This window comes from Scophthalmus maximus, chromosome 1 (genome assembly GCF_022379125.1).
Source record: "Scophthalmus maximus strain ysfricsl-2021 chromosome 1, ASM2237912v1, whole genome shotgun sequence".
Taxonomy (NCBI): Eukaryota; Metazoa; Chordata; class Actinopteri; order Pleuronectiformes; family Scophthalmidae; genus Scophthalmus; species Scophthalmus maximus.
In genome coordinates, this window is record NC_061515.1 from 20,335,742 (window position 1) to 20,358,821 (window position 23,080).

The window sequence follows — 23,080 nt, forward strand, 5'->3', positions numbered from 1 at the left end:
TTGACGTGCACAACAAAGTGAAACGCTGTGAACGTCTTCCAGGGATTCCTGAAAATGTGTGCAGTTATCCCCATATTTAAATAATATCACATTTCCTACGACAGCAGAGTCTGGCTGTACTTTAAATACTGTACTTTTAAATTCCCAACCATCATTTCAAACCATGTCTTTTCTATCATTGTATTGTTGCGCTAAAAACTTCCTTTTCAACAATGTATGTAAAAGTCAATTTAAAGTTGGAACAGAACTGTGCTCTCTAGACTGCAGTTCATTTACTTGTTCACTAACTATAGAATCAGGGTATTTTACATGAAGAAGAAATATTAAGAACTTAGTAAGTGAGAGGTTTAGCACCCACAGACTAAAGAGTCACAGTGAAATCACAACATACAGCAGAGAGTAATACTTACCGCTGCCTTTGTCGGTTTCTGGAGCTAGAAGAAAATCCGGGTCCGGGAGACAATGAAAACAAAGGTTTTGAAACTGTCCGCAGACACATTTCAGCTGGTAGCAAACAAAGGGTTGATGGTTGTTATTCGACTTTGAGGATAAGGGACCCGCACTTCATTCAAAAACAACTTCTGACTTTATATTTGATGACGAAGTTGTGTGGTTCAAGCACTATCTAGCTCTATCTGTATTATATACTGTAGATTAGTGATCCTCGCGGCAGCTTTGGGGATTCAGTGTCCTGCTCAAGAGCTCTTGAGCCGGGGTGAACACTTTCCAAAACAGCGGCTTGAGTCTGTTTCTCAGTTTTAAGAGACGAGAGTCTGTTTACCCACCGGGGCATGCTGCCACTCCACCGCTTTTTGCCATTCTTGCAACTTGAAAAGCGTCAATGGAAAGCAGATTCCTTTTCATACTCTGACCCTCCTCACTTTTAAGTAACAGCTGCTGAGTTGGCACACGTGCATCACGCTTCCCGAGCACAATCCTATAGCTACAGCGGCAGCGCTGACGGTGCAGCGATCTGCGGGTCTTTGTGTCTCTTTGTGAGTGGCGAAAAAAAGAAGAAGATATCATGTGGAAGGACCAAAGCAAAAGCAATTTTAAGGAGATGACGGGGGGATATATTGAAGTCAAGAGAACTTCATTTTTTTCCCCCCACATTCACTTTACATAATGTCTGTTCTCTAACACATTCATTATGTCTGAACAGCGGACCCCATAACAGCTAAAGGCCCGGTCCTGAATACTGATTTCCTGTGCTTTCATGATGTATTCATGCATGGTTACATTACATGTGACAGCAGTGGGGTGGTCTCGGTAGGTGGTGATGTCAAAATAAAAGATCTCCTTTTTTTGACTAAAATGTGGGAGAAAAGCCATGGAAACACATTTTTACTGGAACCTTTTAGTGCAATGATTTTCAGCAAAATTAACTAAATCAGCCATTTAAAATCATGAAATTGTGATGAAACAGAAAACCCTGAGGGGTTGCTCAGCATCTCACAGAGTCAAAGAGGAAAAAGACATAAAAGAAATCAAGAATCCCAATAACTGTGGGAGCTCATTTTCACAGGTTTTCTGATGTCCTTGAAGTGGCCTGAATAGCGCCTAACCACACCACATCCAAACAACACTCCCAGACAGAGTGACGGAAAGAGAGTACAAGGTAAAAATGTGCTTGGACGCATGACCCCCCCCCCCCCCCCCCCTTTTTTTAATGTCTGTGATTGATTCTGCAAAAGGCATCTCACTCCCTGGGTTTTATTGACCGGGTCCTTCCTGCCTCAGCTGCATTGACATCAGATCAGCCATCCTTTGCTTCACAGTTTATGAACTTCAAAGTGAGAGCTGAGTGAGCTGATGATGGACTGCAGGGACGTTAAAGAGAGATAGCAAAGGAGCCAAGGCTCTGCTCCGAGCTGTTTAATTTCAAATGAGGGGGGATGACGAGGCATCCTGTGAGTGGAAAGCTTGGGCGGCCCGATAGCTGGTAAATAAATCAGAGCAACAGTACACTGAGGCACAAGGCCCTGTGCTTCGTGAGTAGTAAGTTGGAGTTTCAGATCAATACATGCATTTATACACAAACAAGCAGAGGGGAGAGCTTGTTTGTGTTCTTGGTGCACTTCGGCCGGTGACTTTCTCAGTATACTGGATATTTATAAGAAAGGAGTTGAGTGCCATTGTGCCGAGACATGGATGAGAAGATTGCTACCACTCTCGAAATGTCAAAAGTATTCCCTTTAAGGCCAGTTACTGAATAGATAAATAATTTGTCTCCGTTAACACATGTCTTGATTCAACATCTATGTTCTTCTCGGTTTGTTCTACCGCACGTTCTTCTCCAATGATTTCCATTTGTTTCCATCTTAATGTATGATTCGAAAGATGAAACTCTGTGCATGTGTTCAAGCAGCAACAATTTATTTCATAAAACGTGTCTTACAAATATGAGTAATACACACTCCCAGTGTTAGGCATCTGAACGTGTCACTTTCCCCCTTTATTTGAGTCGGACTAAATTCGTTCTGTCTTAAGATCCTGAGATCTGCTAATTTCAGCCAGACAATTGAAAGTGGGGGCTGTTGCACACATCTGTGACCGTTTTGTGTCTGCATGATGAATTTAATGAGTTTAGTCTTTGTGCCGAAAGATAACCTTCTAAAATGACATTGCCAGATAAAAAAAATGTATTTCTTCCCGGCTCAAACTAAATAACAGCAAATGCCATCCCCGGGGTCCGACTGGGTCTGATGTGAGACAACATTTGCCACGCATCTTCTGCATGCATTATGATTGTGGGGGTAAAAAGTAAAGAATGAATTTCTCTGGCTTTTCCAAGTATGTTATCGAAACAACTAAACAGAGATATGTTTGAATGAGATAAATAGTTTCCATATCATTCTTTTGACTAACTCCCTCTAAATTTCAATACAGTGACAATGACCTTACTTTATTGCCATGACTTCTGAAGACTTCTGAAGCCTTGATTTGCACACGACTGTCTGAAACCTGGGACTGCTTGTTTATGACTCCACAATTAATCTGCCCGTAGTATCACTGTAAGCTGAACGAAACCAGGATAGACTTCACTGACATGGCAACAGTACGAGCTTAATAAGAGGAAACTTTTTAGATGGTGTTTGGGATATTAATAAGGTATAATTATATGGCTGCCAGTATTTTTCGGGCTAAAACCCTCTTTAGATGACTTATAGCTCTCTGGCACTGAGCCTCAACTGATGGAGCTGGAAAAAGGGTGTTCGCAAAGTAACAGTCTGATTAAAGACCAAAATCGTTATGGGACGAATCGACCGACTGCCAAATGATATCCATGAATATGTGTCCTTACGACCATCAAGAAATAGCCTGTGAAAAATTATCCTCCTTTTTCTTTTCTTTTTTATATCTGCAGAATCTGCTCATGCACTGACCTTACCGGTCGTGTAAAGTGCATGGAAGAATGGACTGTCAGATTCCTGGATTTGTGGGGCCTTTGGTGGGTTTAGCTTTCTTCCCACACAGTTCCAGCTATAGGTTCCTACACTTCCCGAGGAACAACACAACACAACGACACACCCGACAACACGACAACACGACAACACACCACCCTGGCCTCACCACAGACTTGCCACCTCTTCTCAGACGTTGATTACAACCCGTTGCGACCTCGCTCTTTTCTGCAGCACAAATGGCCGATCACACTCGGCAAATGCTCTCTTTTCAGTCCGTTGGTATTGAGCGCAGCCCTCTGATTGGAAGCCCTCTCTCTCTCGTAGTGAAGCACAGAAGCAACAAGCCAATTTCGATCTGTTAATGTTGGCATAGGTATTGATGAAGAACTTAATGTCTTCATTTCCAAGGAAGTTTGGCATTTGGATGCTTGTCCACTGATTTATTTGAATTACACAGAGCAGGCACTGCTTTGTCAAAACATTATGTAATCATGTTACACTGCATGATTTACCGATCACTGCTTTTCAATTATTACCATCTACAGGTGCAGATTCAAGATAGCAGGGGGAAAAAAAAATCAGCCCACTGATGCCTCTTCTGCCGATTGTCTCTTGAAGATGGCAGGATTTGACCAAACAGAACATTTATTTTTTTTTACAACCCAAATACTCCCCTCTAATTCCTCGCCACTTCTTCTCCTTTTTTTAACGACCTTGTTTCTGCCACTGTAAATAAATCCAATTTCCAAGACCTTGAAGTGGACCCAGTGTGTCTGTGAGCTTGGGAAGCCAAAGATGAAAAGCAACGTGTCTGATCCATCTCGTCAGATGTCATTCCCTGCACAATAGCTATGTTTGATATTGCTGTAATTGCTACACTCGTGGCTTGAAAAATACCTCTGCAGTTCGGGAGTAAGCATGGAGGCAACATGAAACGGTGATGAGATGATTCTGACCACACCACCTGAACTTGATCTCCATCACTATAGTTGAGTGGAAGGAGAAAGCTACATAGACAGCGTAAATATATATATATCCCAAACTGATCTAGCTAGATAGAGAGTTCACCTCCTAAAAGTCAATCAATGTAGCGTCAGGGTTGTCAAAAACTTTAGGACTACTCTTTGTGCTTTATTCGACCTATCTGCTCTCATCAAGGGTCCACATCTGTCATTGTCATTTTTTTTTTTTTTAATCCTCTGTCTGATCCTTCCCGTCACTCTCTCCTCTTCTCTATTTGGCAGAGCTCAGGCTCGCTGAGCCAACCGAGGACTGACATTCGAGTGTTTCAGGTAGCCGGTGCCTGACAGCTCACGAATGATTTCTTTTGGCTTTCCTGTCCGCCGCTGTCTGCTAATATGGCCCGACATGGCACGGATCGGTCTTTCACTTGGAAACCGAATACTCTGTTGTGGTTATTTTTGGTACTGTTATGTGTCAAAATAACACTTTTTTTCTTAAACTATTAATCTCAGTTGTGTGCATGCTTGCACATTAAATGACGGGTGGGACAGTGATGAAAATACACACAAACCACAGGAAAACAGTTAGGAGAAGCCAGAAGAGGACAACACCAACGGGAAGAGAAATCTAAATAGAAAACAAATAAAAACTCTATTTAGTGGTGCACTGTCAACTATATCCTAATGATATCGCCTCGATGCTCCACTCAGCCTTTTTCAGGCCTGAATGTCCTTTCTATTGCTCTGCATAGTTTGATTTGCACCTTATCACATGAAATACACAAAAGCCACTATATGACAAACATATTTTAATTTTACAATCCTGTGACAGTGTCTATTCATCTCATCTCATCTCATCTTCAACCGCTTATCCGGGGTCGGGTCGCGGGGGAGCAGCAGCTTCAGTAGGGGGCCCCAAACTTCCCTTTCCCGGGCCACATTAACCAGCTCTGACTGGGGGATCCCGAGGCGTTCCCAGGCCAGTGTGGAGATATAATCTCTCCACCTAGTCCTGGGTCTACCCCGAGGTCTCTTCCCAGCTGGACGTGCCTGGAACACCTCCCAGGGGAGGCGCCCAGGGGGCATCCTTACCAGATGCCCGAAACACCTCAACTGGCTCCTTTCTATGCAAAGGAGCAGCGGCTCTACCCCGAGTTCCTCACGGATGACTGAGCTTCTCACCCTATCTCTAAGGCCACCTTTCTAAGGAAAACCATTTTGGCCGCTTGTACTTGCGATCTCGTTTTTTCGGTCACTACCCATCCTTCATGACCATAGGTGAGGGTAGGAACAAAGATTGACCGGTAGATTGAGAGCTTTGCCTTCCGGCTCAGCTCCCTTTTTGTCACAACGGTGCGGCAAAGTGAGTGCAATACCGCCCCAGGCTGCTCCAATTCTCCGGCCAATCTCACGCTCCATTATCCCCTCACTCGCAAACAAGACCAACACTTCACTTGAGGTAAGGGCTCATTCCCTACCTGGAGTAGACAATCCACAGGTTTCCTGCTGAGAACCATGGCCTCGGATTTTGAGGTGCTGATTCTCATCCCAACTGCTTCACACTCGGCTGCGAACTGATCCAGTGAGTAATGAAGGTCATAGACCGATGGTGCCATCAGGACCACTTCATCTGCAAAAAGCAGTGATGAGATCCCAAGCCCACCGAGCTGCAACCCCACCCCACCACGACTACGCCTCGATATCCTGTCCATGAATATCATCAACAGGATTGGTGACAAAGCGCAACCCTTGCGGAGACCAACCCCCACCGGGAACAAATCCGACTTACTGCCGAGAACCCGGACACAGCTCTTGCTTGAGTATACAGGGATTGGATGGCCCCAAGAAGTGACCCCCTCACCCCATACTCCCGCATCACCTCCCACAGTATCTCCCGGGGGACCCAGTCATACGCCTTCTCAAAATCCATAAAACACATGTAGACTGGATGGGCATACTCCCAGTCCCCCTCCAGGATCCTTGCAAGGGTAAAGAGCTTGTCCATTGTTCCACATCCAGGACGGAATCCACAATGTTCCTCTTCAATCTGAGGTTTGACTATTGGCCGAACCCTCCTTTCCAGCGCCTAGGAGTAGACTTTACCCGGGAGGCTGAGAAGTGTGATACCCCTGTAACTGGCACACTCTCTGGTCCCCCTTTTTGAACAGGGGAACCACCACCCCAATCTGCCACTCGTTTGGCACTGTACCCGACTTCCACACAATGTTGCTGAGACATGTCAACCGAGACAGCCCCTCCACACCCAAAGCTTTCAACATTTCAGGGCGGATCTCATCGACACCCGGGGCTTTGCCACTGTGAAGTTGTTTGACTACCACAGTGACCTCCGCCAGGGAAATTGACGATGATCCTCCATCAGCCTCCAGCTCTGTCTCTACCATAGAGGGTGTGTAAGTCGGATTCAGGAGTTCCTCAAAATGCTCCTTCCACTGCTCGTTTACCTCCTCAGTTGAGGTCAACAGTGTCCCATCCTTACTGTACACAGCGTGGATGGTTCCCCATTTCCCCCTCCTGGGATGTCGAATGGTTTTCCAGAAGCATCTTGGTGCCGACCTAAAGTCCTTCTCCATGACTTCTCCGAACTTCTCCCACATCCGCTGTTTTGCCTCTGACACGGCAGAGGCTGCAGCCCATCGGGCCCGTCGGTATATTGCAACCGCTTCCGGAGTCCTCTGGGATAACATATCCCTAAAGGACTCCTTCTTCAGTTGGACAGTTGGTGTTCGAGGGTTACCGCCCCTTGAGGCACCTAAGACCTTGAGACCGCAGCTCACCGCCGGAGCTGCGGAGTTGAAAATCTCCTGGATGGGGTCCTCCTCCAGACGTTCCCAGCTCACCCGCACTACATGTTTGGGCTTACCAGGTCTATCCAGAGTCTTCCCCCACCCCCAGATCCAACTCACCACCAGATGGTGATCAGTTGACAGCTCCGCCCCTCTCTTCACCCAAGTGTCCAAAACATGCGGCCTCAGATCAGATGAAACGATCACAAAATCGATCATCGACCTTCGGCCTAGGGTGCTCTGGTACCATGTACACTTATGAGCATCCTTATGTTTGAACATGGTGTTCATTATAGACAAACCATGGCTAGCACAGAAGTCTAATAACAAACAACCACTTGGGTTCCGATCAGGGAGGCTGTTCTTCCCAATCACGCCTCTCCAGGTGTCTCCATCATTGCCCACGTGGGCGTTGAAGTCTCCCAGCAGAACAACAGTCCCCTACTGGGGTCCTATGCAGGACTCCATTCAGGGTCTCCAAGAAGGCCGAATACTCTGAACTGCTGTTTGGTGCATATGCACAAACAACAGTCAGAGATTTCCCCCCCACCACCTAAAGGCGTAGGGAGGCGACCCATTTGTCCACCGGGGAAAACTCCAACACAGCGGCGCTCAGCCGGGGGTTTGTGAGTATCCCCACACCCGCCCGTCGCCTCTCCCCCTGGGCAACTCCAGAGAAGAAAAGAGTCCAACCCCTATCCAGGCGTACAGTTCCAGAACCAAGGCTGTGCGTAGAGGTAAGCCCCACCAGATCCACCTGGTAGCGCTCCACCTCTCGCACAAGCTCCGGCTCCTTCCCCCACAGAGATGTGACGTTCCACGTTCCCATAGCCAGCTTCTGCAGCCCAGGTCCAGTCTCCGACCTCCACTGCCACCCGTGTGACAGCGCAACCGACCCCAGTGGTTCTTCCTGCGAGTGGTGGGCCCACAGGATGGAGAGGGGGTAGGTGCCACGTAGCTTCTTCGGGCTGTGCCCGGCCGGGCTCCGTGGCAAACCCGGCCACTAGGCACTCGCCGACGAGCCCGCCGCCTGGGCCTAGCTCCAGACGGGGCCCTGGGCTTCCTCCAGGCTGGGTCCCTTCCCTCTTCCTCTATCTTCCATGGTGTCTTTTGTTGAACCATACTTATTCTGGCCCCTCACCTGAGACCACTCTGCCGTGGGAAGCCCTACCAGGAGCACTAGGCTCCAGACAACACAGCCCTCAGGTTCATAGGGACACACAAACCCCTCCACCACGGTAAGGTGATGGTTCCCGGAGAGGCGATTCAGGAGGTGTCTATGCATCTTTATTATATTGTCCTTGAACATTGACCGGTGAGCAACCTCATACCATCCTCTCTAATCAGCAGCTCCATTGGGCGTATAAACCAATACTTTATTTGCACTCAAGATCCGGCGTATATTGATGCACCCGCAGCTGTGCTTTAATTAAACCTGTGTGCCATCGATGGCCTGTTGGGCCTCGATTTTTAAATACAGAGATGGTGCGGAGAGTTAATCTGCTCAGTCAACTTTTACATTACAATCATTCGTATCAGACTGTGGGAGAAAATGAGAGGATGGGGGTTTAAAGGCATGGATTAATGGTTTTAATTTTTTTGGTCCAATCAAGAATCTTTTTTGCACAAAGTATTCTCTTTATACCTAGTGTCTCAAAAATACCTTGAAAAGTATCTAGAAAGGCTAAAGCTCACAAGCATGACTAAAAGAAAAATGGGGTTTGTCTCCCTGTGACATGTTGCTATCAAGGGGCAGGAGGGAGAGGTCAAAGGATAAAGGTCGCCTCTGAAACAGAGACAGTGTTATGATCTTCCTGGTGCCCCTCAGCCTTTTATAACAATTAACAAATTGTTAAATCTTGGGAACATATTAACGGCATTTATCTTATCAAACCAAAACTTTAGGTTGCTCTGTAGAGTGACGAAAAATAAGGCACAAAAAAATCTGCTACTTGTTAATGAAGTACATGACATAAAAGTTATAATAAGGGGAATTAAGCACTAAAATTAAGATTTGTACACAAAGTGATTACCTACTTTTTTCATATCTTGCTACAATCATCCCCCAAACGTGTCTAACCCCTGATTTCCACTGGATGTGGAACGGCGGCGGAACGGCAGCGGCGCAGTGTGTCGGCTGCGTGTTTCGCCGTCCGCCAATCCCCACCACCTCCGCCACAGTGGTGCACTGCGGTGCGGCCACAATGTCACAAGGACCCACGAGATCTCGCGAATTCACGTGTGATCGCTCGATATAACAGGGTGTAGTTTCTATAAAGAGAACCACAAACCAACAAAAAGTTATTTCCATCCAGAAGAGTAGAAGGGAAACAACTCGGTGCTGACCTGCTGATCACTCTCTTTTTTGTGGAGATTATTGTGATTTTACCATGGCTAAGTACAATAGTTATAATTATTATTATTAATTGGACAAAGAGTGACTTACCATCCACACCCATTACTCCTGCCACTGTTCTCCATGCCATATCCTTTTTTATGTTGTCCTTATAAAAAGGATGCAGCGGGTCATAAATGATTTGGTCTCCTCATCCATGGTGTCAACGGGGTGAACTGGTCGCTGAAAACCTCTGACCTGTTGACTTCAGGGCTGTCTCCGCCTATTATGACGTTTTCAAGGTGTAGTGCAGGGAAATATGATCCGCCGTGTATTTTATTTAGACAGTTAAAATATGTTTTATTTTTGTTTCTGTGCTCGACTTCCTGTGCCGCACGACCTGTTTTGTGCTGAATTGCAACGGTGTGCTCCGGTGTCCGGCAGAAATAGAAGCCCTGCATATCTGCTCCGGAGGGCTGCGGAGCGTCGGAGCTGTGGCGGAGCCGTGCGGAGCTGTGGAAATACACACATTGACTTTAATTGACACCTATCGGCTCCGTCGCCGTTCCGCATCCAGTGGAAATCAGGGGTTAGTAGTGGCCTGGTCGTCCGTTTTTTACCCGGTAGTCATTTAAGATCCCCTAAAGCTGCTCTTAACAAATTTAAGAGTCCCTCAAGTCAAAAGCAAATGTGTGGAATAGATTTTGTAAAAGAGCAAACGTGAAGGGGTTTTCACTTAATACTCTTAATATTCACTTTTGGCAGTTTGATAAACACAGGCCCTGAAGCAAAACTCAGTGCCAGTCCACTGTGTGCCGTGTTCATCCGGGCAAGTGTGGAGAGAGGATTCCTGGTGGCGTTTCAGCACAGTGGAGCATTTGTCAGCGTGTCAGTGGAATTTAGGCTCATGTTAGTCGGCAATCATCAACACTGCTCATCACAAAACAAAAAAAGCTTCTGTGCCAGAGGGCCACAATGAGTAAGCTGCTTCCACACAGTCCGGACATTTTCCTGAAGTTTTCCGAGCCCATCTGAGAATACAGTAGGGAAATCTCAGTCACGGGAGTCCAAGCCCAAAAACAGCTCTATTCGCTGTGCAACCTCGTTCCCATATTGCCTCATTGTTGGCCCAGATGTTCCCTCGAGCCTCCCTCGGGACGGCTTCGCACTCTCTTCCCACTCAAAAGGCCGGAGGCTTCATCTATGTCGAACTTTCTCACAATCCTGTTGTGCTCTCGGTCTGACTCCCGTCTATCCCCGCTCACACTCCTAGCCCCTGTTTTGCTTAGCCTGTCCAGATATACAGTAACCTTCCTGTGTTCACCTTTATCTCCTCCCTCTCCTCCCCAAATACCACTTGCCCATTATTATAGTTTTTTCCTTTTCTTTCCTCCATCACTCCTTCCGCGAACACCTTATTATTCCTTATCTGCTTCTCCCCCATCTCTCATTGCCCCCTCCTGCCCCAATCCCCCCCCCCCCCTTTTTTTTTACTGCCGCTGTGCATCTCCTCCTGCAATTCGCCAAGCTCCCCCTTTTCTTTATTTTACTGACCTCAATCAAGCCTAGCATTGTGTACTAATCAGGTGACTCACACCGAAAAATCCACGAGGACGATGTGGGAAAATTAACCGACTAACAGCGGAGTGGATCTGCTCCATTGTTTTAGATGAGTAAATGCAACAGGCAATGAGGCTACTGGATCAGGATGATATTATAATGTGACACTGAAATAGGTCCGCCATTAGCGCAGCCAAGTGCATTTGTAGATAAGGGCACTAGATAGCGAGGGCTCTGGCTCGAGCGCTTTGCGAGGCATTTTCTTCATTTACATTAACTGTATTCATCTTAACCAATAGGTGCTAATTGCTTTAGTGGAATCGAGCCTGGATCTCATGAGCCAGCACTTATAGGCTTTCTAGTAGTTACGGAGTGGGACACACCTGCCTGTGCCAATTCCCCTTCAGAATCATGGCTAGCTTGTGAAAAGAACCATCAGTCTTAGTCAGAAGATATAGTATCTTTTAACTGGCTGAAAGCGACTGTTTTACATGTTGTTTTGTGACAGAGGCTCAATCTCCGACTGCGCAACATTATTAATTCGGCTCAAACTGAAACACCCAGTGGATAAAATAGCAGAAATGCGTTCCCAGAGCCCAAGGTGACATCTTGAAACTGCTTCCTTTGTCCGACCAACAGTCCGAACAACAAAGATATTCAATTTGCAACGATACAAAAAGGGAGAAATGCGGAAAAATCTTCACATTTGAGAAGCTGGAGCCAGAAAATGTTTGGTATTTTTCTGTTCAATACTGACTTAAAGGATTAAACGGTTTTGTCGGCCAATGGACTGATTAATAGTTTTTTTTGAAAAAGGCTCCTTGATTTCCCTTTGTGTGAACGCATCCTCATGATAGAGGTTTTCAGACCAACATGCAGCCAAACAGTCAAGCAGGCGATCGGGTCTCCGCAGGGGATGCACAGTGTGACACCACATAAAGAGGATTAAAACTTGACGTTTCTAAACCAACATCGCGAACCATTACTTTAATATGCGCGTTTTTTAAAAGAGAGAGCAGACAACTAATTGAACTTAACTGTGCCTGGAACCGCGGAGCTGAAATAAGTCAAGGGGAAATGGAGTGGAAACTCATGAACGACGCTCTATGCCAAACACTGAAAGACTGATGTGGTCAAAATGTCCTACTTTGGTCAGGCGATGACAAATAAATCATTAATCCAAAACGACTGAACAACCTCCATTGAGGCCATAAGTTAAAAAGGAAAAATAAGATAAGAAATATCCAGTCTTTTATTATACATAATTATATCAGTTAAACAACGATAAAAATGGGAGTGTCAATTTGATGGCTCGGCTCAAAACTCAAACTTGTAATTAGGGGGCCTGAAGTGGACATATTGTGTTTTAAGTGGCACTGTACCACTGCTCTAATGGCTGAGCGATTACCCAGGTAACCGAATATGTGAAATTAGAGCAAAGTGACGACTGAGTAGATCCATCGATCAATGGATTGACAAGAAGCGTGTCTTCCCGTCATCACAAACACTGAGGCATCTCTCCGCGCTGCGTTAAATGTACATTCAACCAGTCAGTGTACATTTAGCAGCTGCTCTGCGGATGTGCCCTCCTCCAGGAGCTCTGTGTCAAAATCTTTCCCCAACCCTGTTTAGTTGCATAATAAGCCATCGCATGGCTTTCATTAAAGGAGGAGAGCTTGGTGCAGTTTAGTTAAAACCACCCTCCTCCTCCCCTTCCTCCTGGCAGAACCCAGTGGATCACGCCTCTCCTGCGTTACGTTTTTGTCTCCTTTATTGTCAACAGGCTTAGGTGAGACACTGGAAACATCCTAAAAGATGGCACTCAGCTCTGGTGAACGGCAAGAGTTGCAGTCCTTACTAGTGTGGTCGACTATTCCCAGCGCTCACGTCGTGCAGACTCCTGGAGCTGCATTGCCCTCTGCAGGTGGAGGAAATAGACAGCAGCAGCGACTCTTATTCCATGGACTGAGCCTACTGCTGCGTAGCCCCCTCCAGCACACAAGCACACTCAATTAGCTATTATCTCCCCCATCCCATTTTAAAGACAGATGCACAAACCACAAGTCAGAACACAAGTTGTTCATTATTTGCTCTTGATTTAACCCTCGGGGCATCGTGACAGGTGGGGAACCGTCGCACACTGCAGTAGTTTCTTTCCTCTTTGTCTTTTTTCAAGCCATTACACTGTATGATAAGGATAAACTGCTGATTATTCTAGATAACACACACATAAATACTGGCATAAAGGCACAGAAGAGAACAGTATGTGCAGTAATGACCTGGTTACCCATTCCCGCACTACGTTATGAGTCAAGATCAAGAGCGCAGGAGTGCATGTCGATGACTTATCATCATTGTGCTTCCTAACGCCACCCTCTCCCGCTCGTGTGGGCCGTTTGTCTTCTTCACTGTCGCCTTTACTGGCACAGGATGAGCCTTCCTGCGGTGACCAAATGCCTGCAGCGAGCATTGTGGCTGCGTTCAAGGAGATACGGTTTGATAAATGATAAGATGGCATCATGAAACTGTATATTTGTGGGGGGGGGGGGGCGCATTTTAGTGCAGATGCCAGAGATACATATTTGGGTTCCAGATTTGAAGGCGGTGGATGTTTTTGCGGCGTGTTTCCTTCGGCACGGCGTTTCCAATGCTGGTGTCATTTCTCGGCTCATTAATATTTCATGTTTGAGGGACTCTCCCTGAGCTGTGGTGATGCAAGAAAAAAAACAAAAAAAACTTTAGGAGGTAACGGACAACGTTGGTGCCCCTAGCAGGTTCCAGGTGGTATTATTGTTCTGTCGTAATGACTCTGCGGTAGCAAGACGCCGGTAAGAACGCATGTACTTTTCCCTCAGCGCTCCTGAGGAAGTTGTCGAGGCAACTTTGGAGATAACGGAGGAGAAAAGAGAGTACCATACAACCATAACCATCATAACAATCCCAATTTAATTCAATTTAGGCTGGTTGTGTTACTTACCGATCTAGTAGAAAGAAGACAAACTGCATGTCATTTTTGAAGCCTCTCGAGTCCCGGAGCTCTCTCCGCCTGTCCTAGCTTCACTCTCCTTCTCCGTCGCATTTGTTCCTCCATCAACAGGATAGTCAACTTCGCTGTTTCACCCTCTGAGTTTCCATCACTGGGGATAGAAACAGGGAGAACGTTATTCTCACCGTTGTGGCTAAACAATGGTGACGTTTTACAATGGTGAGAGCAAACCTTATAGGGGACCAATATAAGTGCGGATGGTGTTTGGCATTACACTGTGCAATCAGTTTTAACATCATAATGACAAGTTTATGGGAAAAAAGTGGAATATTTTTCGGCTTTAAATAACATGAAGAACTGAACTCTCATGCAGTGCGTTCATCAGCCCACGTGCCCTTGAGTGAGACACTGCAAACCTATCTGCTTGTTTTTTTGTTTTCTTTACAAGCTGCATCATATGGGAGATTTACTTCTACTCACTCAAGGAGCACATATAGTAGATCGTGGATAGCTTTGAGAACTGCCAGTGTTCACTCCCATCCCTGAAATCCCCCCAAAAGACTAAATTAATCTTAAGTAGATCAGTATGAGATCAGGAGGAGCCTGAAGCAGTGGACGGGTTGTACAGAGTTGGGTTTCAGCACTGTGTGGGAAGGAAAATAATAAGCAATGTTAGATCATGTTAATGCTCAGGTGCCACCGAGGTCTCATGTAGGTGCTGTGGCACTTGTGAGCTGGAGTGAAATTTATTTTTGAAGCCTTGTGATTCTTGCAATCAACATTTGATGATGAAAAATGACTCAGTTAAGTTTAAAATATGGAGTCAGCCATCAAACATTTATGACCACTTAGTTTGACAGATGTGCTAATGGAGACTTTCAGGAAGAAGTGACATTTTTGTTGTGTGTGTCATGTTTCTATTATTTGTTACAAGAGACAATTTTCCCAGCGGCCACAGTTTCTCTCTTCTGTGATTACCTGTAAGCTAATGTGCTTTTTTTCTGCAGCTAAACATATTCACTTACCTGTGTGGATGGGTAATTGGTCAGAACAAGGATTCTCACTAGGAGTAACAGGGGAAGACGAAATCATTTCAAAACCAAGTGCATGTGATTGAAAACAGAGCGAAATAACATTGTTATGCATATTCGAATGAAAAATTATCCACAGCTAATTCTAATATTTCTCCCGTAACTTACATGAAGACAGCAAAAACAAACAGAGTTCCAAAGTTTAGGAGCAACCACCTGACCTTTACTTTTAGGCCTAGATCGAGGAACTGCCAGCAAGCACAGCTGCCCAAAGAGATTCCATCTCAGTTCACGGCCCCTTCGCCGCTCACTGCTGCCAAGTGATTGAACACAGTTGTGATGTCGACCTATTCCCCACTCACATAAGCTTTTTTGGTTTTGCTGTTTTAAATGCTCGGTGCCTTGCGCTGGGGGTCATTCCAGGGATAAATGCTCTCGTGCATTGATCCGTTTTATGTCTCCAGCAGCCGTAGTTTTATTTGGAATAAGATGGAAGAATAAAATAAAATAAATGGTGCTGTAGAGGAGATGAGTTGGAAATTCAGCACGGGAACAACACAGCATTGGGCAGGGAGCACCAAAGACGCCGCAGTGGTTTAAAATAAACACACGAAAATGATCGGCCCCGTGATCGTCCCCTTTGAAGTGCAACTGGAAAAAAAAAGGGATGTACTTTTTAATTTCCAATGCACCTCACCTCTCATTTCAAACACACACCACACAAACACATTCACTCTTATGTATCTTAGAGCTAAAATCAGACTGGAGTCAAATTAAGTCGATAAAGATGGTTAACTTCAATCCTCCCAGGAGAAACAATTAGGCTCCTCGAAACTCCTGCATGAAAAAATATTGTCTGTAACACGAAAATAAAAGATTCTGCCTTTTTTTTTTACAGAGTTATGACTGCTTTCCCTAATCTTGGTAGCTAGTCATGCATATTATTAATGTTTCATGTACTAGTATAATTTTATTAGGATGGTCAGATGATAGAAATTGAGCAGGGAAGCATGTCATTCCTGGCTACCATCTTTGTTTTGGATGTGGAGGAAGACACAATGAGTCGGAGAGAGGGGAGTGGGGTGAGGTTGATGGTTGAACGCACCTGCTCAAGGGCACCGGTGCGCTGGCCGTGCTCATCCTGCATAACATCGTCCTCATCGCACCGGCTTCCAGCTCTCCGCGTCACCGGTGTCGCTCAGTGAAATGAAGACCTGCCTGTGTGATGACAACATGGAGAGCTGTAATGAGGGACACACGTCTCCACGATGTTCTGGTTGGGAGTGACTCGGGCTGTGGAACAGATGTTTGACCACGTCTCAATGAGGAGACATGACAGCCAGTCAGAGCAAAACATTCCATTTTCTAGGGAAGAGCAGATTGTAGACGCTCATTTTCCACATTGTCACATACTAGATTATTTTTTTTTATCGTCTTTCTCCGAAGGTTCTTTTGCCTATTTTAGTCTTGATAAAAAAAAAACTGGAACACATTGTTCTCCCTGCTGTCACAGACCAGCACAGAAAACTTCCAATTACTTTGTCGACAATGGATCGATTAAGCAATAGCTCAGGACAGGCCGTGGTATACGCTACTTATACCACAGTAGAGGGCCATTGTTTAGCCCGACGCGAAGCACAGTTTTGCTTTGTCCAAAAAAAAGTTAGACACCAGAAAATATTCACATTTAAGAAGCTGGAATTAGAGAATTTTGACTCTTTTTTTCCCCATTAAAACTACTTAAACAGGTTAATCGATTATCAAAATAGTTGCTGATTAATTCAGAATTACTCTTAATGCCAATATCATCAGTATAATTTGATACAGTTTAAACATTGTGTGTTCTCATTGCGGAGCAGGTTTTTATCCCTTATTCAGCCTAGTTCAACGCTGAAATATGTTTTGGCCTTGGGCAGTTTAATTTGTATTCGTGACAGATCACCAATGTACTGTGTGATCACAAAATATATGGTTTATCCAGGCTCTGTGTGTTTACAATTGTCATGAGCTCACTCATTTGTCCTCCCAGAAACAGCCCATGAACACACTTTATACTCACGCAAGCACGCACGCACACACACACACACACACACAATAAAGGCTCATTTCAATGCGACAGCAGTTGCCACAGTCTTACAGTCATTTGTCAAACATGCAAAGTTTGGATATTGTTCGTTCGTGTTTTGATCCCTTACTTTGATTCATTTTTTTGTCTTTTGTTCTCCTTGAAGAGCTGCGTAATGAACCCGCACATTCCAAAAAAAAATCTTGTTTCGAAGCAGTACACTGATTATCTCAGCGCACTAAGAACCATTATAGAAAATGTCCAAATACATTCATATTACCTGTGTTTAGCTGTGTTTCATTATATTTTATCATCTTAACCAAAGAGAGGTAACTTTTAACTGTTTACCAGAGTAATATGATTCGGATTATATGTAAATACAGATTGTGGTGCAGTAGAAATCAAACATAGTCGGACATAGGACCGATGCACCCTGAATCTATTCAAGGGTTAATCCAAGACTTTTATATTTGTGTTTTTCGTTCACGACGTACGTTCATTTCAATCCTTTGAGCCAATGGCGAGTACACCAGTGGTGGAAAGTACATTAACTCAAGCGATGTACTCAGGTACTGCTGACGTACCGTCCAGAGTGGTGTAGGTAGAAACGATAATCTTAGTCCTCGCATTAGAAAAAACTGATCACAAAATGACAGCTACTGGATAAACACCAGCAGTGACAGACAGACACAGGTGTCTGTAAAGCAGGGGCTGGGTGACAAACCAGCCCGTGTTCATGTTGAGCCAAAAATAAAGCCAGAAACACGCTGATCATAACGCATGAGGGGAGAATCGAGGAGAAACATCTTTAATTGTACGGTTATAAAATTTCAAAGTGAGTAAAAAAATACATTTTTTTCCAATTCTTGAGCTCATTAGCGTTTTTTAAAGTGATATTTCCCGCTATTACTCTAAACTCCTGTGTGTTGTGACCCAATATTGACTGTTCCAGGTGTCGGTGTAGAGATGCGGTCTCCTCCCTTTGTTGTCCCAGCGCGAAACACTTCAAACATCAAACCTAACTGGGGCAACGGAGATCTATATCTTCTTTTTTTGTCCAGATTTGCGTTTATGCTTTTTAAATTTTTTTCTTTTTGAGGATACTATTTTCCGCTCTTTTCAAAGTGAAAGCGGCGGCGGCGGAGTCGGAGTCAGGCACAACAAACGAGACCACCTCTATCCTCGGGGCGATCAGAGAGGCAGCGAGTCGGAGGCAGGATTCGCGCCTTGGGAGAAATATCACTTTAAAAAGCAGGTACACAGTGTGAGCAGCAGAACGCATCAGAGCAATCTGTAGCCCTGTAGACCAATATATCTTTTACATGTCGACTTTTTTTTAACAATAACTTAAAATAAAACGATATGACCCTTTATGAGGTTGCTGGCAAAAAAAATATCCCTGTTACAGTTTTTTTCTTTTCAGTGGCCATAAAAAAGCTTTACAATCATTAATTGAAATGTGAAGACATTCATTACTGACCAGTTAAAAATCATGGTGTAGTGTAGCTCTTTTCCTTGTATAGTTCTACATCGTATATTACAGTACATCCAACTCCTTTGTTTGTTTTCTTTCACATCACTGTTGTAAAAAGGGAAATGTTTGAGATTTTGAAAAGACAAAATTTAAGACCTTATTTTCTTATTTTGACCCATTTTCTGCTACTTCCAAAATATCATATGCACTTACAACACTCGAGATGTAAAAGACAAATGAATGAAATTTGACAAAATCACATGTAAAGGACATCATTTACATATTTACACTCTTCTTCGATTAAAAGCATTTCCCCTGGACAGCTGGAGTCCAAACTGTCTTAACACTGTCATTAAAAAATTAAAGTTTCAGTCTCTGGTAGTGGAAAACACTCCAATTGCACTTCTGCCGAACCAGAAATTGGAACCGGACAAATTCGGCTCGGTCAGGTCCAAACGTTTCACATCAAACCGTGTCCGTTTGTGCGACCGCCCTCTGAGCGGGATTTCGTTTCCCATGTTGCCCCTGGGTTTTGCAGTCGGCCCGCACTTGAATGGGGTTTACCGGCTCCCACTGGCTACACGCCGATCGCTTGAGACAGAAAGCAAAAGGGAGAGCAGTTGGTCGGGACTCAACCTCAGTTTGAAAAAAAATAAAAAAGAGGTTAAAAAATGACGTCGTGCGCGTCACCGTTAGGCCGCAGCCTGTTCGCGAGAGGCGGGAGGGGCTTCTTGTTCATTTCTGTTGAGGGGCATGAAAAAATAAAAAGGTTTAAATTTTATTAGTAAACTATATCTATTGAGTCCTGAAATAAAATTAATGAATTAGAACTCTAAGTCTAACAATTGTAAACAAAAAAGAAGATAAACGTCATCAGCACAGACGTGGTGAGAGCATGCGGATGAACACACAGACGGGCCTTTGAGTCGATTGAGAGGTCTGCCACCAGGAAGGGAAAGCACACACAGTGAAACACACATGCCTGGTAGAATGCAGGACAAGAAGAAGAAGAAGAAAAAAAAGACAGCAATGTGGGTCTGTGATACTAATTAACAGTCGACACACATCTGAAGGCAGATTTCAGTGTTTTCCCCCACTGCAACAACCACGCCGGGAGATTTTTTTTTTACCACCGCTGCTGCTCCAAATCCGGCGAATTATGCACAGAGGAAACACTGAGTCGGATGCAGAGACATTTAATGAATGAGTTAATCCACACAAAGACCAGGTTAGCGATGAAGATTAATGGCTGATTGGGCTACATCAGAAACAAAGGATGGAATGTGTGAAACTAAAAGTGCGGACCAGACTTCACAGGCAGCAGTTACCAGAATGTTTCGAGTCCCCCAGCGGCTCTAGTTTTGGCAGCCTAGAAACTTTGGGTGTGGCCCATCCCACTAAACAAAAGAAAACAAAATAAAGAAAGCTTATCAGGACGGGGGCTAAAAAGTGATACTACGTCAAGACAGGGATGCTGCATACTACAAATAGAAACATCGCTCGTCACCATCCTGTTCCTCCTTTCGTCAATAAATCATCATCAGTTGTCAAACAAAAAAATCAGTTGTGACAAATACATTGCAATTTCTATAGCTGCTTCACAATAAGAGCCTCCCGCTGGTTCTAAGGTGGAAAAACAATCGATTGTGAAGCAGCAGCAACGAGAAGCAACTGGTTTGCTAGCAGCTAGATTTTGTGAACGGCAATTGTGGGAGGCAAGCTGGACTCAAACTACGAAGGTTCGGCTCGAGGCTGCGAAGGTGCGTTCGGGGACGTGGGGACTCACCTGGAGGAACTGCGGGAGGGGTGGGGCTCTCTGCCGGCCCGTCCTCCGTCCTCAGTGGGTCCACCCGGTGCTTCCTCTTCAGGTGAAGTTTCCCCATCTTCTTCTTGCTTTGCTCACCCACTGAGGCTGAACGTACACACACATTGTGGGCATTAAAACCAAGCGGCTGGATTTGACACATACAGGAATCACTGCATTTGTCGACACGGGTCTAATAAATATACGTAGTTAAAGTCGTTTCCTGCGTCGTCCCATCATTTTCCATCACTGGAATTGAGCAAGTTGTATCTTTTAATTCCTCAGCTGGTCCAGTCATCATTTTGTAAAACTATTCCCGGCCGTATGACTGTGGATTCATTTTTGAGGTGGTATTTATAGACGCATCACTCACCTGAACTGGCATTTTCCGGCAAGCTCGAGTGATCTGGTTCCTTGTCGTCCTCCTCGTCGTCATCCTCCTCTTGCTCTCCAATGACGTCCGCCTTCGGGCTTTTAGTCCTTTCGTACTGCAGCTCCCTTTGCCTCTTGCTCTCCTTTTCCTTATCGTCGTTCTGAAAGGAGCACGAAAGGCTTTAACTCCTGAGCTCTTCGAAAAGCAGAATTTTACCACTTCAACTCGACAATCGCGGACGCAACACGACGCCGTCCCGCCGTGTGTAAGTTACAGACCTGAGAGATGACATTGTTGATTGGCATGAAGGGGCTGGGAATGTCGTCGTCGTCGCCGGGCTCCTCTCCCTGGAGCGGCCTGCCTTCTCGCTCTGCCTCCTCCCGCTCCTGTCGCTCTCTGAAGACAGACCAAGATTTAATTATGTGCTTTTGTTCAAACTGATATTTCCACTATTGAGAAGGAGTTTTATTTCTTTTGTAATAATGTGATTTGTGACTAATGTGTCATTTTCCATTATTATCTCAAAGAAAGAATGCATGGGCAAATGTATTTTTGCAGACAGGGGAGACTTTACACGACGCTATCCTCTGCATTTTGACATTTCCACCTCTCCCTAGTTATTTATCATTCGACTCCGACCATCTTCTCCCCCCTTTGTCCTTTTGTCCTTTCTTTCCTTATCATGTTTAGGTTTTCTTATTCGGAGAGTGGTCTCCATGTCCTCACCTCTCCTCTCGTATCCGCCGCACCCTCTCCGCCCGCTCCTTCTTGTCCTGCTCCTCCTGAGCGCGCTGCTCGGACGTGTCCTTCTGCACGCGCTCGGCGATGGCCTCGTAGTCCTTGGCGATGTTGTTGAGGAGCCGGTTCAGGCCCTTCTTGATGGACTTATCCACCTTATTGCCGTGGCCAAGGACCGCGTAGCACGGCTCCTGGCGAAAGGGAGCATATATTGAAAGATTAGACTGAAAAAGAAAATTGTGAGCACTCGTGGGTTTTTGCCTTTGAATGAAAGCATCCTCCAACCTATCGCTGTCTTTCGCCGTCGCTGTGGTAGAGAAGGAAAATAAACCCTTTGTCTATATATGGGTAAGAACTGCAGTCAAGACAAATGCCCTTGATGCCACTCGACCGCCATTTCACAACAGGTGCACGCGCACTTACGATCTGACAGTTACACTTGTTCTCGCTGACAAGCTTCTCCAATGACAGGTGATCAATGATGTCCACTTCGTCCAGCGCTCCTTCCTGGTCCTGCTTGTTGGCCAGCCTAAAGGAGCAAAGAGGAATACGGAGATATTAGTGAGTAAGTAAATAAATAGAAGTGAAATGATTATGTTAGACAAGCTGCAGGTAAAGTAGTTGCAAGGACAGTTATCCTAGTTTTTTTTAATCCCTTCACAGTCTTCAGCACATTTGAAATACACCATTTTATCACTTTTTAAGTGTGTATCACAGAATCATTTATTTTAGTGACAGCGCGCACTCACACGAGCACAGGTTTGCCGGACATGCGCGGGTGCTGAAGGACCTCAGCCAAGGCCTCGCGCGTCTCCTGGATCCGCTGGATGTCGCTGGAGTCGACCACGAACACAACGCCGTGCGACTCAGAGTAGTAGTTCTTCCAGATGCCCCGGATTCTCTTCCCGCCACCGAGGTCAAAGATGGTCACCTCAAACTTGCCCTGCTTCAGGTCAACCTTGGAAAAACCCACGGTTGGAGCCACGTCGTGGGGATCGTCTGACAGGGGGAAAAGATACAGACAGTGATGACAGAGCACTGGGGCACAACTGCAAGCGGTCGAATACAACGTTTAATATACATTTAAGTTTATTCACAGTGAACAAGACGGAGAACAAGGTTCTAACCTCCTTGGATCCCTCGCACTGTGGCCGTTTTCCCCGCATTATCCAGTCCCACCATCAACAGAGTCACTTTCCTGTAAGATAAGAAGGGGAAAAGAACTGAAAACACGTGGGGCGGGAGGGGCATCTGATGCCGCCCTTATCTAAATGTGCAGTGCCCGTACAGAGAGAACTGACCTGGCATTAGCACTCGTGACGCGTTCGGGTGCACAGATAAGCCAATTAATCATCTGGGTGACAAACGCAATCAGAAATGTGCACCACCAAGTGAGTCAACAACGGCAGCATGGTCGGCTAACGCCAGTGAAACTAATATATTCAATCAAATTACTGTATACTGTTAGGATTAAATGCTTTCTTATTGTTTTGGGCTGATTGTGGACTTCTCTCCCATGAATGTGTTACTGTACACATTTC

The 23,080-nt window shown here is 45.3% G+C and overlaps 1 protein-coding gene across 7 annotated transcripts in view; it reads right to left on the bottom strand.

Annotated features, from left to right (window-relative positions):
• Positions 1–23,080, bottom strand: part of arl13b (ADP-ribosylation factor-like 13b) — a 71,113-nt gene that overhangs the window by 46,292 nt on the left and 1,741 nt on the right. For 2 of the 7 annotated variants that reach the window (XR_004794516.2, XR_004794520.2), the window contains exons 2-10: positions 22,667–22,737; positions 22,289–22,538; positions 21,963–22,068; positions 21,528–21,730; positions 21,080–21,197; positions 20,802–20,961; positions 20,411–20,536; positions 16,191–16,303; positions 14,046–14,205 (exon numbers count right to left, since the gene is read on the bottom strand). Coding sequence is in view for 4 of the 7 variants with exons in the window: in XM_035639660.2 (XP_035495553.1) it covers positions 19,289–19,365; positions 19,953–20,021; positions 20,411–20,536; positions 20,802–20,961; positions 21,080–21,197; positions 21,528–21,730; positions 21,963–22,068; positions 22,289–22,538; positions 22,667–22,737 (1,180 nt within the window). In the remaining 3 variants the exon portion in view is untranslated. Of the gene's footprint in view, positions 1–14,045; positions 15,118–16,190; positions 16,304–17,942; positions 19,366–19,952; positions 20,022–20,410; positions 20,537–20,801; positions 20,962–21,079; positions 21,198–21,527; positions 21,731–21,962; positions 22,069–22,288; positions 22,539–22,666; positions 22,738–23,080 lie in introns of those variants that run through there. The other 5 variants (XR_007031520.1, XM_035639668.2, XM_035639660.2 and 2 more) reach the window with 5 other exon arrangements.